We start from the raw sequence: 15,098 nt of genomic DNA on the forward strand, positions 1-15,098 counted from the left end.
AGACTGCACTGTGCAGTGCATGCAGAGATCTGCGCGGCTGCAAAATAATCACAAAACTGGCATGCAAAACAGTGAACGACTTGGAGAGATCTGTTTGAGTGCATTTCTGGACGCGGCAGAGGATCGCGTGTTTGTACATGCGAGATAGCAGTGTCGAACTGTACCAGCAGTCTTTCTATGGATTTATGCAGCATCTGACGCCCCTGCTGTTTCTGATAGCGTTGCTGAGGCGCCGCGTGGAGGGTATGAGATGCCTCGGACGCGCAGAAAGGCTGCTGCAGCTGCAAATGAGAAAATTAAGCACCTGACTGGACCAGAAGCTGTGGAAAGTAAAGACCTGAAGGATGAAATTGTCATAAGAACTCCAGGGCACAAGAAAAAAGCCAGCCTTCTGCTGCCACCACCACCCACAGCTGAGGATGTGCGGAAGTTTAGCAGGTCTAATAGTCCAAAGCCTGTGGATGATAGTATTTGTGAGGAGATAGACACACCACCCTGTCAATTACCATTGTCTTCAAATGACCTGCTGCTGGACGATAAGTTTGTGCTGAGCGCGCTGAGCGTGCACGAGTTCCTGCGCGTGTTTGGGCGCGTGCTGCGCTTAGCACCGTTCCGCTTTGAAGACCTGTGTGCGTCGCTGGTGGTGGACGAACGCTGCTGTCTGTCGGCCGAGGTGCACATCAGCCTGCTGCGATGCTTGCTGGCCGAGGACGACCTGTGTTCGGTGGAGTACGCCCCCAGTGAAGAGCACGACAGTGTCAATGTTCACTGGGCCGTCATCGACGCCATGACGTGGCCGGCGTGTTTGCTCACCTACTTGCGCGCAGACCCGGACTTCATGAAGAAGCACCCGTCGCTAGGCGACAAGCGCTCGTCGTGGCAAAACTACCCGATAGTGTCGCCACGGTACCGCGTGGACGTGCTGAGCTTCCTGTGTGCGCGTGCGTCCGAGACGGCGCTCATACACCAGTGCGTGAACGTGGACATGCAGTTTGAGAGCGAGGACTATTGCCGATGGTGCGGTCGCCTAGGCGACATGGTGTGCTGCGATCGCTGCCCGGCCGTGTATCACCTGCATTGCCTGAAGCCACCGCTGGCTAGCGTGCCGGAAGGTGATTGGACGTGTCCGACGTGTGTAGCCATTGGGACTAGCGGTGTAGTCAGCAGTGCCGGTGGTGGGAGTGATGCGGTGGTGTTGACAGCACTGAGGCACTCGCCCATCGTAGTGGACAAGTGGGGCAGGCGCTATTGGCATCTGGCTCGCCGTGTGTTCGTGTAAGTGTCCGAGGTCATTGCGCCGTGATAACGCGAGAGCAAGGGTGTGTGTGTGTGTGTGTGTGTGTGTGTGTGTTTTGTGTGTGTATGTTTGTGCGTGCGCAGCTCAGCTGGATTGCGGTTGCGGCGGAAATTCCTGAATTACATTTTGTTAGTGATACGGAATGTGCAAGCAGGATTCAAGCAGACCTGCTGCTGCATAACTGTAGCAGACCTGCTGCTGCATAACTGTAGCAGACCTGCTGCTGCATAACTGTAGCAGACCTGCTGCTGCATAACTGTAGCAGACCTGCTGCTGCATAGCTGTAGCAGACCTGCTGCTGCATAACTGTAACAGACCTGCTGCTGCATAGCTGTAGCAGACCTGCTGCTGCATAGCTGTAGCAGACCTGCTGCTGCATAACTGTAGCAGACCTGCTGCTGCATAACTGTAGCAGACCTGCTGCTGCATAACTGTAGCAGACCTGCTGCTGCATAACTGTAGCAGCTTTGTTGTCCCCATCTGATCCAGAGTACATAACCCCAAGAGTGTGCAACTGCCTGCGTATCCTTTATCCAGTGCTGACACGAGGGCAGAACTTCACACCATGTCAAATGGTTCAAAAGGTTACGCTGGCAAACAGTGCAAAGTGACCGCAAGAGAGTTGAACTCAACGCAGGGTTGCGTACAACCCTGTATTTATCATGTACAGGGTGAACATATTGTGTACGAGTTTGTCACGTGATATGTAGTTCTGCCGTGGCAGACCCCATAGCTGTAGTTGCACATTATTGGGGGTTATGTACTCTTGATATGACAGAGCTTAGTACACAGGTATCAGGTGTCTGATGATTGCCTAGCGGCATGAAACTCAGAGTTACAACCAACCTGTGCGTCCTCTGCTGAGTCTGCTATGTACTCTTGATATGATGTAATCCAGGAATTTCGCGCCCATGTCACACATGCATGTGGGATGGGAGCGGCACACTCTGCGCTCACGTACTGTATAGTGATACTTGTCTAAGTCTTCCGCTCACGGGACCCGTAGTATAGTCCCCTTACACGGGATGATGTTGGTCGAAATGGCAGTCTTTGTTCCTGTATTGTTTGTGATCCTGAAGTACCGATTTTGTCCGGACGAGAGTGCTCACCTAGACATGCTTAACTGTACCCCTTATATGCAGGCACCATTGCCCGTGGGTTACCTGTATGTAAAGGGGGGTAAGCCTCGTAGTATAGACTGTTCTTATTTTCATGTACAACAATCTATGCACAGTTGAGTCACCGGGTATATATCGGTATGCTGTACTTGTTGAAATTCTAGCTTGGTCGTTCTTGGGCGCTACTTTCTCAGTCGCCTGACGGTACTGTACTTTGATAAGTTATACTCTTCCTTAGCACACCGTCACTGTCCGGAGAACCCAGGGGGGGGGGGGGGGGGGGGGGTAGTAATGGTATACCGTATTGTCTCCGTTATAAGCCCAGCGCTACCAGTCCGGACCCTGAGCTTCTATTGGAGACTGGGCTTCTACTAGAGACTGGGCTTATAATTTTTCAACCACCTGCTACATGTACACTGCTGATTATTTGTCATTATATCAGTAGCAGATAGTTTCCCAGCAGGTACCGGGGACTGCAGTTTTGTGCTTCCTGGTACACCGAGTCTGTACTTTAGATCTCGGGGATCACAGACTTTTACCACAGCATGTGTTTATGTGATACTGTGTGACGTCAAACATGCAGAGTATGATCCATACGCTTCTCCATTATAAGCCCTGCGCTTATATCGGAGACTGCGCTTGTATATCTTCGAAGCCCTCTTGGAGTGCGCTTATAACAGAGACTGGGCTTCTACAAGAGACTGCGCTTGTAGTAGAGATAATACGGTATACACTTTTCTGCTTAACCCCCTTGCCATGGGCGTACCACCTATCAGGGCTCTGTTGCAGTTCCCCTAGGTAGTCAGCCCTGGGGGCTGCTGAGAAGTCTCCACTTCCTAAGCAGCACACTGTCTTCGAATGTCGAGCTAGGACAGCTAGCCGAAGCCCATTATGAAGTTCACGAAAGTTAAATTTACATGTATGCCTTTGTCTAGTTTAGTCCGGCGGACATGAGGTGTTGGATGTCAAACATGGGATTATACAACATAATCCTGCCATCCTTGGGGTGCACATGTGTGCTAAATTCTATTTTTGGCTTGGATGTGTGTGTGTGTGTGTGTATGTGTGTGTATGTGTGTGTGTGTGTGTGTGTGTGTGTGTGTGTGTGTGTGTGTGTGTGTGTGTGTGTGTGTGTGTGTGTGTGTGTGTGTGTGTGTGTGTATGCCTACATGCACGCTGTCCTTTCTTGTTTGTTCTGCTGCCTGTGTATGTGCACACAGTGAGACACGTGGTGGTGACCTGGTGGCCTACTACAGCGCTGAGAGTCACTTCCAGGAACTGATGACGTCATTACGTGATAGCGGTGACAATACCACCGTGGAGCAATTGGAGGAACTGTCCGAAACCATCGTTGTCGGCATGCAGCAGACGCAGCTGTGGATAGAAGCAGCGCGGCTTCTCCCAGTAAGCAATCGTATACGTGTCCCACCCAAGAACGCTCCGTCACCGACTACCAGCAGCATCACACCGCCTGCCTCTGGCAATCATCCCTCCAGTCTAGTGGCGTCGGCGACGGCATCGAGCACGACTACCGCAACTGCAGCGGCGGGGGCGGCGCCGGCGGTGGCGAGTACTTGTACCGTTGGTGCTGCTGCTACAGTGACGTCATCCGTAGCAGCAGCGTCGTGCACAACCGCCTCGAACGCCACTACTGCCACCACCGCCGCCGTTAGTACTGTAACGTCTTCTGTTGTACTCCGGTCACCGCCACCGCCTGCTGCTGCTGCTACCTCTGCTCCGGCAGCCGTGAATGGTGGTGCTATGGCAACGCCGTCAGTGGCTATCACAGCTGCTACTACCACCGCCACCACTGCCGCCAGCACCAGCACCAGTGCTCCTCCTGCTGCTCACGTACCCATAACCACGCAAGCCCTCGTCACGGCAAACGAGCTAACGGCCGAGGAGAGGCCCGTCACGACCAACGCCGTAGCGCAGTCCAACACTGCCGTAACACCCACCACCGCCGCAGCCATAGCAACACCCGTGTCTTCCGTTGCCTCGGTAACCGCTGAACGCATGGATACTGGCATTGCGGGTGCTGCGCCGGTTGAGTCTAGCTGCAGTCCGACTGTGGAAGGTGCGATGTCCACGTCCAATCCTGTCATGGCAACGAATGCATTGTCTACAGCGACATCATCATTGTCACAAGCAACTACAACTGCTAGTCATGGTAGTGATGGTGCTACTGCTACTACTGCTGTTGCTGTTGTTGTTACTAGTGATGGAGGAGTCAACTCAGCTACTGAACAGCAGACAACAACACCATGCCAAAGTGTAACGGCCAAGACGGGTGACAGCACTACCACCAGCAGCAGCAATGCTGCTGTGTCGACGTCATCAGCATCTTCTCAATCCCATACAGATGTCACCAGCGTATCTGTGCAGCCTAGCAACACCGTCTCCACTCCTAGTGTGTCGGCGGCAGCACCTCCATCCACTTTGCCAGTGTCTTTGCCAGCAGCACCTCTGGCATTGTCCCAGCCAACACGCACACCAGCCATGTTTTGTCTGGGAACGGAGGGCCACTATCGACAGTACACTAATATTTATGCATTATCCAAACAGGCCCTTGGCAAGCTAGTGCACACGGAAGACAACGAGCAGAAACGTGCCCGTTTCGGAGGCTTCAGCCAGCACGCCATGGCCTGGTCGGGCGCGACGACCGGTAGCTTAGCAGCCATGGCAGTAACGTTACGCCAGTCCATCTTGCACATGGAGAGCTCGCTACCGATGGTTGCCAAGTGCTCGTTGTGGTACAAGCGCAGGCCTCATTGGGTCAAGGCGGTCGAGCTGTGTCAGCGGCCGCACGAGTTCTCCATTGTCATGTGTCATCTGCTGCGATGCCTGCGTCCCACATCGCTGCGAGACTCGTGGACACGCTCCATCGGCAATTTCTCCATGCACCGCCGATCGCAGCACGAGTGGGAACAACTGGAAGCAACGGCAAAGCGTAACGGTGGAAGCTTAGGAGGCGGTGGCACGTTACGAGATCGTGCGGAAGCCGAAGGCCCGGCGTTTGCCGACAAGAAGGAAGCGGTGAACTACTCTAGCATTCCGCTACGCCACCGCGTGTGGAAACAGCGCGGTGAGGAGTACCGTGTGTTTGGAGGTGGTTGGGAGTACGTCAGTGCGAGGAGGTCGGTTCGCGCCGCCACCACGTTGAAGTCCGTGTCGCTGCGCAGAGCCAAAGCTAAGCGCGTACACACGGCCATTGAGCGTGGTCTCAAGTTCCTGGCCGCTGATCTGGATGGTGTGAAATCTCAGCGGCGACGGCAACGGCTTGCGGAGACCTTCTACAACGAGTCGTACTTGAAACCCAAGGCGGAGATTGATGCGCTGATTAAGGCTAATACACTGCCCGGTGCTAATGCAACCAGCACGGCCACAGCATCAGCAAGCCCTCTACAATCCCCAGCGCCTGTCGGTTCAGCAGCTGGCAACACCGCCGCGGCAAAGCTGGAATTGCGACCCAACCTAAAGCTCTCGTTGAATCCTGGCAGCACCAAGAGCGGAAATCTCACTGTCGACTGCACGACTGTGAATGCAGACACTGCTGGTGCTGGTGGCGATGTTCGGATGGACACCAGCAAACTCTCGCCGGCCTCATTTGGAGGCAGTAAATCATCATCACGTCAGTCTAGTCCTGGCCATTCACCATACGCCAGCCCAGCCACTTCACCCATCAACACACCGCGTCTCGAGACATCGTCGTTCTCAAAGACGAAGCGATTGACTTCGCTCAGCTCACGCCAGCCACCGCCGCTATCGCTGATGAAGAAATCCCTCGGCAAACCGGCCTCGGATAGCACGCCACCGCCTCAAGCGCCCACGCTACCGCCTCAAATGCCTACGCTACCTAAAGGCCTCGTCTTGCAATCATTTCCCTCTTACAAAACTAACAATGCCGGAGATGATGGTACGGCCAAGTCCACGTCCTTGTCCTCCGGGGATGGTGTGCCAGTGGCGTGTGCAGACCAGGTGATATCAGCCACAGCCACCGGAATTTCTACGACTACTAGTGCTGCCAATGCTGGAGAGTCGGTGACGGTGCCTGCACTTTCCGCTGCATCAACGACAGACTCCACGCCCGTACCCTGCTGTGTATCTGTGAGTACATCATCATCTCAGTCATCTGCATCGCCAGCTATACCGGTGGAGATGGCGATGGCGGTGGTGACGGAGGCGACATCATCATCAGCGTCAGCAGCAGTGGTTCCAGTCTCAGCTGACACCATCGTGTGCACTACTACAGGACCCAGTGCTGGCAGTGCTGCTAGTAGTGAGCTGTGCTTGCAGACCACTGCAGCATGTAGTACTGCTACGTCCATAGCATCTCTTACAGCCACTGCTTTTACTCCAGCCAGTAGCAGCGATATTGCATCAGCCAACACCAGCAGTCCCCCGGCCAGCGCGAGCACCGCAACAGCCAGCAGTAGTACGAGTCTTTCTTTATCCACATTGTCCCCATTGTCCCCATCTCATGCATTGTCCAGTAGTAGTCAGACCACATTGCTAGCTACTGCTACAGGCACTGCTCTGGATACTGTGCTTGCTGCTCTGCACACTGACAACAACCAGTCCAGCAACATTGCCACAGTTACAGATGTGCATGGTAACTCTACCACCGCCACGGCCACGGCCAGTACAGCAGTGTGCACAGCCAGCGTCACCAGCAGCACCCCTACTGCTGTTATTCCTGCTGCTGCTGCTGCTGCTGCTGCTGCTGCTGTGTCCACACTAGACACTGCATTAGTAGCTCCGGGTTTTCTTCTACAAGAACAGCTACCACCAGTACTGACTGAAAGCACCACCGATCATCGCTTGCCATCTTTCTCAGCTAGTTTTGCTCCGCTGGCACCGTCCCTATCATCGGCTGTGTCGCACCGCCAGCACCAGCAGCCACGAGAGCAGCGGGAGGAGGATTCCACAGTTGATCTGCCGCTCTGCAGGCATGCTGCTGATCCGTCTATGCTGGCCGAGTCCGTTGCTCTCCTTGAGAAACACTCGTCAACCACGGCGGTCCTGGGCAGTGTCATCGTTCCACCCGTCCCTACTGATACCCTCCGATCCATTGGCCACACATTGTCCACGGCAACGCTGACACCGTGTAACAGCGACATCGTTGCTGTAGCAACTGGAGACGATTCGCGACAATCTGCCGCGGAGGATATTGCCCAGGCGTCGCAACTCGGCTGTGAGCCATTGCCTACGGATGTGCTATCAGCTGGCCACACATTACAGTGTGACGCAGCATCAACGGAGCAGCAGCAGCAACATCAGCTTCCAGTCAATAGTGATGCGCTGGATATGTCTAATCTTGTATCGTTGGCAGAGGTGGCTGCAGCCACAGCTGGGAACAACACTGCACTGGAGCAGAACCGGGCAGACAAACACTCTCTTGCCTCAGCCGCCCCAATAAGTGCAGCGTCCGTCCTGATTGCCACGGACAGCACAGCGCGCAGTCAGGTATCGGCAGCTGCCCAGCACCAGGCTTCTTCGGCATTGGACAGCGTTGATTGTGTGCCTGCCAAGCAGAATACCACCACCGGTAGCTCAGCCGACGGCACCCCAGCAGCCAGCGGCAGTGCTTCGCCAGCACCGTGCCCTAGTGAAGACCGCCAGCCAAGTGTTTCGGATACTCCAGTGATTGCGTTGCGGCAGCAGCAGGAGGATATGTCGTCATCACCATTGCTTGATAAGTCCACTGTGACGTCAGCACCGGTGTCGACTGACAGTGTGTCAACGGACTGTAGCAGCAACACCAGTGGGGACAATAGCGGTTCCAATGGTTCCAGCTGCCCTGTTCAACATAATACTGACTCCAGTAGCGCAGTGCAAGGCAACAGTGTACAACCTGAACCAATGGACATAGATGAGTCCACACCACACGCACTCCCATCATCTCCTTCTTGTAGCAGTGCAGCAGCAGCAGCAGCAGCAGCCGCAGTCAGTACTGACAGTGTTCCTGCAGTGGCATTGGCGTCTTCAGGACCTCAACCAGTCCCCGCTGCCGTCCAGTCTGATGCCAGTGTAGCGTGCAGCGCGGCAACTGTAGATACTACCGGTGAGAGTACATCAACGCAGACACCTACATCCGCAGCTGGCCCGGCGACTAGTTCTCATTCTATCAAGGTGTTGTCCTCTATCACTGATAGCATTGCTCTGACTACAGCCAGCTCTCTGTCTACAGTAGATCAATCAGCAACAGCACCAACAACAGGAGCAGTACCGCTGACAACAGAAGCAGCGGCAGTAACAGCAGCAGCAACAACAGCAGTAACAGCAGCAGCGGTGGAAGCCGCAAATTGCCCTCCTCTGAGCAGCTTGGCTAGCGCTCAGAAGAGCACGGAAGCTGTAGAAGTTCCTATGGATACTAGCGACGACTTCTGTGTTCCAGGTGGTGATGCTGTGGACGGAGGTGTTATGTCGATTGCAAAGAGAGCCACTGCAGCAGAAACAGCGGCACCTGCGCCAGGAGTTGTTGATACGGCAAGACCAGCAGAAACAGCAGTGGCAGCACCAACGTCAGGAATTGTGGGTACAGCAGGACCAGCAGAAGCAGCAGCAGTGGCAGCACCGCAGCCACCTGTTGTTGATACAGCATTACCAGCAGAAGCAACATTGACAATGCCCACACCAACTCCCACATGTCTACTTGGTGGTATGTCTGCCACTGAAACACTACCATCGTGTTCTGCCACGACATCCACTTCATCTAGCACACCAACAACAACGATGGCCGCAGTTGTAACATCACACATGACTGCAGAGACAACAACCTCCTCTGCAGTAACAACAGCCTCCTCTGCAGTAACAGCAGCCTCCTCTGCAGTAACAACAGCCTCCTCTGCAGTAACAACAGCAGCAGCAGCAGCGGCAGCCAGTCTAACACCAATAACAACAACTGCAGCCGTTGTGAATACTAGCACAGGGCCCACGCCAACACCAACAGCAGCCACCGTCGCAGCAGCAGCAGCAGCAGCAGGTCTAACAACATCAGAGAACGACACTTTACAGGATGAGCCAATGGCTGTGGTAACCAGCGACGACGGCCAATCAGCTCATCGACACATATCCGCTGGTAACATTGCCGTTTCTTATGCACAGTTCAAGAAACAGCTCGGTTCCACCACGACATCCTCTTCCTGTCCGCTGTTATCTACACCAGCTAGCAGTACCAGCATGACCAGTGTGCCTATGACAGGACTTACCAGTGTATCGACCACCGGCAACCCTCTAGCCCTTGCAGCCGTTCAAACATCATCAGCTAGTCCAACATGTGCAGCCTCCATGCTATTGTCGTTGTCGTCTTCTTCGTCCACACCCGTTTTAAATGCTGCACCCGATGTCGTGTCATCGTCGTCGTCCGCACAGAGCGGCACAAGTGCTCTGTCATTGGTTGTGAGTACTGCTGGTAACCATGACTCCTCGTCATCAGCATCCATGTCACCATCTGTCGCCGCCGCTCACTCTCAAGTCATCTCGTCGGCCATCCAACGCCTCAACGAGTCCAAGCAGCTGAAAACCGCTACGCCGCAGTCGCCATCTCCGTCCGATGTTCACACCCAGCGTAGCCGGCTTGACTTGTCCGTGACTACGTCACCAAAGCTACCGTTGTCGTTGCCTGCCCTGGCGAGAACACCCAATATCCTCTCTCCGAAGTCAGGATCGGCGGCGTCATCCACTGCGGTGACTCCTTCTGGCAGCGGCACGCCGACCAAGCCACGCATATCCCGTCTGCCGGCAACTAACAGACGTGTTAGCGCTGCCGGTGTTAGTAGCGGCAGTAGCGTCGCACGACCTCTATCCCAGGCTGCCGTCTCGCCGGGCTTCTCGGCGCAAACGCCGACGCGATTCCTCTCCTCGTCCGCCATGCGTCAGAAGATGACGGAGATATCGGCGCGCTGGCAACGTACCGGATCGGCGGCCTCGCCGTACACGCTAATAAGCCGTCAGACGCTACGCAGACTGGCACGGCGAGGCGGGCAGATGGAGGTTAGCGTGGACTTTGTGTCCAGCAAGGGTGCCAACGCGGCCGGCAGCAGCCTGCGTCCGTTCCTGGCGCCGCGCCCCGCGTTCAACGTCATGTGGACGTTCCACACGCAGTCGCTGACCTCGCTGAACGGCGTGGCGCTGCAGCTGCGCCTGCTGTACGCCTCGCTGCGCTGGGAGACGCTGCTGAGTCGCGTAGTGCGCGGTCCGCCCATGCAGATCACCACTCGTCCCGACGGCACCACCATCACCAAGGAGATCGCCGCTCGGCGTGACTGCGACGTGCTCGGTCTGATCTCAGAGTATCTGCTTGTGGTGAGCGTGAAGCACGCACCTGGCATGCGTCACTACGACCACACGCCAGTAGCATCACCCTTAGCAGCAGCAGCCGTGTCTAAGCCGCGCAGTAACCGTGCCAGCAAGTCCGCCGCCAAGGAGGTGCTGGCCAACATTGCCGCGGAAGAGGACGGTCGCTTTGGCAACGACGAAGAAGACGACGATTTTGACGACGGGTACGGTCCGGGTTTGAGTACCAGCGCGAAGTGGTTGAATCAGTCACGTCTCTCGTTGACGCTGCTGCGCCAGTTCTGCGACCTGTACGAGCGACGTCGTTTGCAGCAGCAACAGGAAGAGGCAGCGGCTGCTCGTCTTGAGGAGCAACGGCAACGACAGGCCGCCGTGGAGGCAGCTCAGCGTCGAGAGCGTGAGCAGGAACTGATTCGTCAGAGTCAAGTCCGTCTGCAGGAAAAACTACGTCTGCAGGAGCAGCAACGGCAGTTGGCCCTGCGCAAACAGCAGCAAGCTGAGCTGCAGCGCAAGCAGCAGCAAATGAGAGCGGCTAAGAAAGCACAGGACTCGGCGCGTCTGCTCCTCGCCAAGAATGCACAGCTAGCTGGTATGTAGTGTGTGTGTGTGTGTGTGTGTGTGTGTGTGTGTGTGTGTGTGTGTGTGTGTGTGTGTGTGTGTGTGTGTGTGTGTGTGTGTGTGTGTGTGTGTGTGTGTGTGTGTGTGTGTGTGTGTGTGTGTGTGTGTGTGTCAACGTTGGGGGAGGAGGGCTGTGTGTGGATGGGTGGGTGGGTGGGTGTGCGTGCGTGCGTGTGTGGGTATGTGCGTGCATGTGTGTTTGTTGGTGTGCGTTAGTGTGCGTGTGTGTGGGTGCACTAGCGGGTGTACCATAATGTTGCACATGTACACACATGTATGTACCGGCGATGTCCTGTTATTGCCGACATCGGTATGTCATACCGGCGATGCCCTGTTATTGCCGACATCGGTATGTCATACCGGCGACGCCCTGTTATTGCCGACATCGGTATGTCATACCGGCGATGCCCTGTTATTGCCGACATCGGTATGTCATACCGGCGATGCCCTGTTATTGCCGACATCGGTATGTCATACCGGCGATACCCTGTTATTGCCGACATCGGTATGTCATACCGGCAATGTCCTGTTATTGCCGACATCGGTATGTCATACCGGCGATGCCCTGTTATTGCCGACATCGGTATGCCATACCGGCGATGCCCTGTTATTGCCGACATCGGTATGTCATACCGGCCCGTATTAACACCCACTACCCGTGTACGCGACCAGGTACTGCATGTCCCGAGTCTTGTTCCGCTTTCTAGCCCGCCTGCGTGTGAACACCCATGGGCGAGAGCACAGGCTCAGCACACTGTGCAGTGCACGTGTAACAACCTCGCTGCATGCCGTCAGTCTCCCTCACTAACCCTGGCATGTATACGCATGCGCAGACATTCGTTTTCCCGTTTGTTCTAAATACACAACATTAACAGTTAGATGTTGTTGCCCTCTCCCCTAGAGTTTTAATTTGTCAGGCCCCAGAGTGGTATGTCAACTGATACATCTGTCTCCACTTGAACGGATAGGACCTCTGCCACCTTGGGTGCCTAAACACGCGCAGCTCCATTACATGAGAAAGAAGTCTTCATTTCGACTTCGAATCTCCTGTGTCTTCGGCACCAGGCGGTGCTGGATTTGCTTATGACAAGCTTGACCGTTCAGGCCTGGTATATGGCGCTGAGATTCATGTTCCGCTGCATTGTATTGTATTTCTGATGATCGGAGCTTGAAAATCGGTTATGGAAACACACAATTTCAAACCTTGAACAAATTGTCATGTTGCGTGGTGATGTCTGCGGCATTCATACTTTTCATAGGTATTGTATTTTATTATTATTAGATGTTTACATTGCATGTCAAATGGGGACAATCATGGCCAGTGTTGTGACGAGAAAAAAGGAGAAAAAGAGGAAAGAGAAGATAACTGTCACACGGGGCCGTCCGGGGTTACCGATTGTTTTTACAAAACGAAAAGTTTTAGTATTTTTCAGCCCCCACCCACCCACCCACCTTTACTGCAGGTAAAACGAATTCCAATAAAATATTGATGTCAATTTTCGACACCCATAAGTAACTGGGCATTCTCCATCAGCATTCAATAATTATTTTCAAAACGAAACTCCATCAAACCCACCCACCCACAAACGAAAACATTTCGTTTTGAAAATATTATTGGTAACCTTGGAAATGAAGGGGAATGAAGAAAACAGTCAGCCTAGAGTTCTCTTCTGATAAGGACCATGCTAGTATTAGCCATGAAAGTAAACTTTCAATGGACGCTTGAATTGAGCTATAGTGGGACAGGAAGAAGTGTGCTCCCCCCCCCCCTCCCTTTTCATTCAGAGCAGCCATTTCTACCTGCCGCCACCACCACCACCACCACCACCACCACCACCACCACCACCACCACCACCACCACCACCGTGAAGCTCACTGTTTTCATTCTCTTCCACAATCCCATGCCCAGGACTAACTACCCCGCTACCATCTGCGTCGTCATCGGCAACGATAGCCATGACATCATTGGTTACGTCATCATCATCATCATCACCACCAGTGCCTGTGAACACCATTAGCAGTAGTAGCAGCAGTAGTGGCAGTATGGGTATACCGATGGCTAGTCCCATACAGACATCATCAGCACAGCGTATGTACCTGTTACAAGTCGCAGGACAGCCACAGCCTATGCTGGCTTACCTGCCAGAGAATGCTACCAGAGCAGCTATCCAAGTGCCCGGACGCTCGGTAAGGCCCGCGATGCCTGGTTTGCTTGCTCTGTGTGGGTGTCGGTGTGTACATGTGTGTGTGTGTGGGGGGGGGGGGGGGGGTGTTTGTGTGTGTGTGCGTGTGTTTGTGTGGGTGGGTGTGTGTGTGAGGATATAGTTATGCTGCTAGTGTTGGCCTGCACACGTATGTGTGGACTCACAGTAGTATGTTGGATTGGCAGATGCTGTAGAATGCTGCCAGGCGTATAGCAACTTGTACTGGAGACTGACATCTCCGCATCCTAGGCTGAGAACTGCACCACCACTAGTTTAGCACACAGCTAGCTCCACACAGTTCAACACAGCTGCTGGTGACGGGCAGCTCACAGCCTTTGTAGAATTGCTGCTCTAGAATGCAGCAAAGCGTAGCAGCGACTTGTACCGGGTCAGGCTGCTACCCTGCACAGCGTAGCACACAGTTCTCTGCATGCAAGTAGTGGCACAGCATGGCACACACAAAGTTAGCTGGGTGCAGTGAGAGGCGTGACACTTTTACCTCACACCGTGTGGTGCTAATGTCGACACTGACCTTCGTTAGACCCACAACTGCCGCAATAAGTGCCTATCTTCTGCTTCTTGCTTTTCAAACCTGCAGTCGCCTCCTCGTAGTTACAGTCTGTGCTGCTGTTTTCTACAGCATTGTTATCTTCTCATTGAGCGTGCTTGCTTCCTTTTGTGGCGTGCGTGCGCGCTCGCGTATGTGTGTATGTGTGTATGTGGTGTCTTTGCTGGCTGCCTGTCACCGCAACCACCAGTCACCAACCATAGTGGACATACCCAGCTCAGTGGCAGCAGGCGCGGCGGCTGTGGCAGCCGCTGCAGGAGCACTACACTCGCCAGTATTGCCTGCACACCTGCCAACGTCGTCACCAGCAGCACCACCGCCACCAGCACCAGTGCCCGCACCACCAGCTGCTGCGGCAGCGGTTGCATCACCAGTGAAGTCTCGTTCTGGCAGTGACAGTCGTCGCGGCCAGCAGCAACAACTCAAACTGACTGAGGACTTTGCCAAGAACCTGTTACAACAGCAGATTACTCGCCTTCGCGAACAGCAGCAGCGTAACGAAGACGAAGCCAAGAGCATCACCGCTCTGGAGTTGCAGCAGTTGCAGACGCCTCTGAGCAGAGAGCAGCTACACGCGCATGGACAGCGCGTGCATGCTCACAAGCAACGCCTTGTTTCCACCGCTCAGCAGCAGCAGCGCTTGCTGGACCTGCAACAATTCCTCTCCACTCAGTTCCAACAGACCAGCGTTGGGTTAAGTGAAGCTTTAAACGTGCCCGTAACATCGCCATCTTCCTCTGCACTGCCGCTAGCTGTTGGCGAGCCGCAGAAGGTTACTGGAGCGATGGCTGCAGCTGGTACCGGTGTGACATCAGTCTCTGCGTGTAGTACCGTTACTACAACGTCCACAGCACGCTCCACTCCATCCACCGGCTTGACTACATCTGACTCCAGTACTCGACAGCAACCAGTTGCTGCATCCGCCACCGCTGGTGCTGCTAGTGGTGGTGGTGGTGGTCGCTCTCGTCAATCATCTCGTGCAGATCGCTCGGCTC

The 15,098-nt window shown here is 54.5% G+C and overlaps 1 protein-coding gene across 1 annotated transcript in view; it reads left to right on the top strand.

The window, feature by feature from the left end:
• Positions 1 to 38: 38 nt before the first annotated feature.
• The window catches only part of LOC135813161 (pneumococcal serine-rich repeat protein-like), a 17,070-nt gene continuing 2,010 nt past the window's right edge, over positions 39 to 15,098 (top strand). Inside the window, exons 1-4 of the mRNA XM_065326379.1 lie at positions 39 to 1,275; positions 3,636 to 11,302; positions 13,241 to 13,518; positions 14,294 to 15,094. Of these exons, the coding sequence (XP_065182451.1) occupies positions 251 to 1,275; positions 3,636 to 11,302; positions 13,241 to 13,518; positions 14,294 to 15,094 (9,771 nt within the window). The 5' untranslated portion in view covers positions 39 to 250. The remainder of the gene's footprint in view (positions 1,276 to 3,635; positions 11,303 to 13,240; positions 13,519 to 14,293; positions 15,095 to 15,098) is intronic.

This window comes from Sycon ciliatum, chromosome 3 (genome assembly GCF_964019385.1).
Source record: "Sycon ciliatum chromosome 3, ocSycCili1.1, whole genome shotgun sequence".
NCBI classification, from domain to species: Eukaryota; Metazoa; Porifera; class Calcarea; order Leucosolenida; family Sycettidae; genus Sycon; species Sycon ciliatum.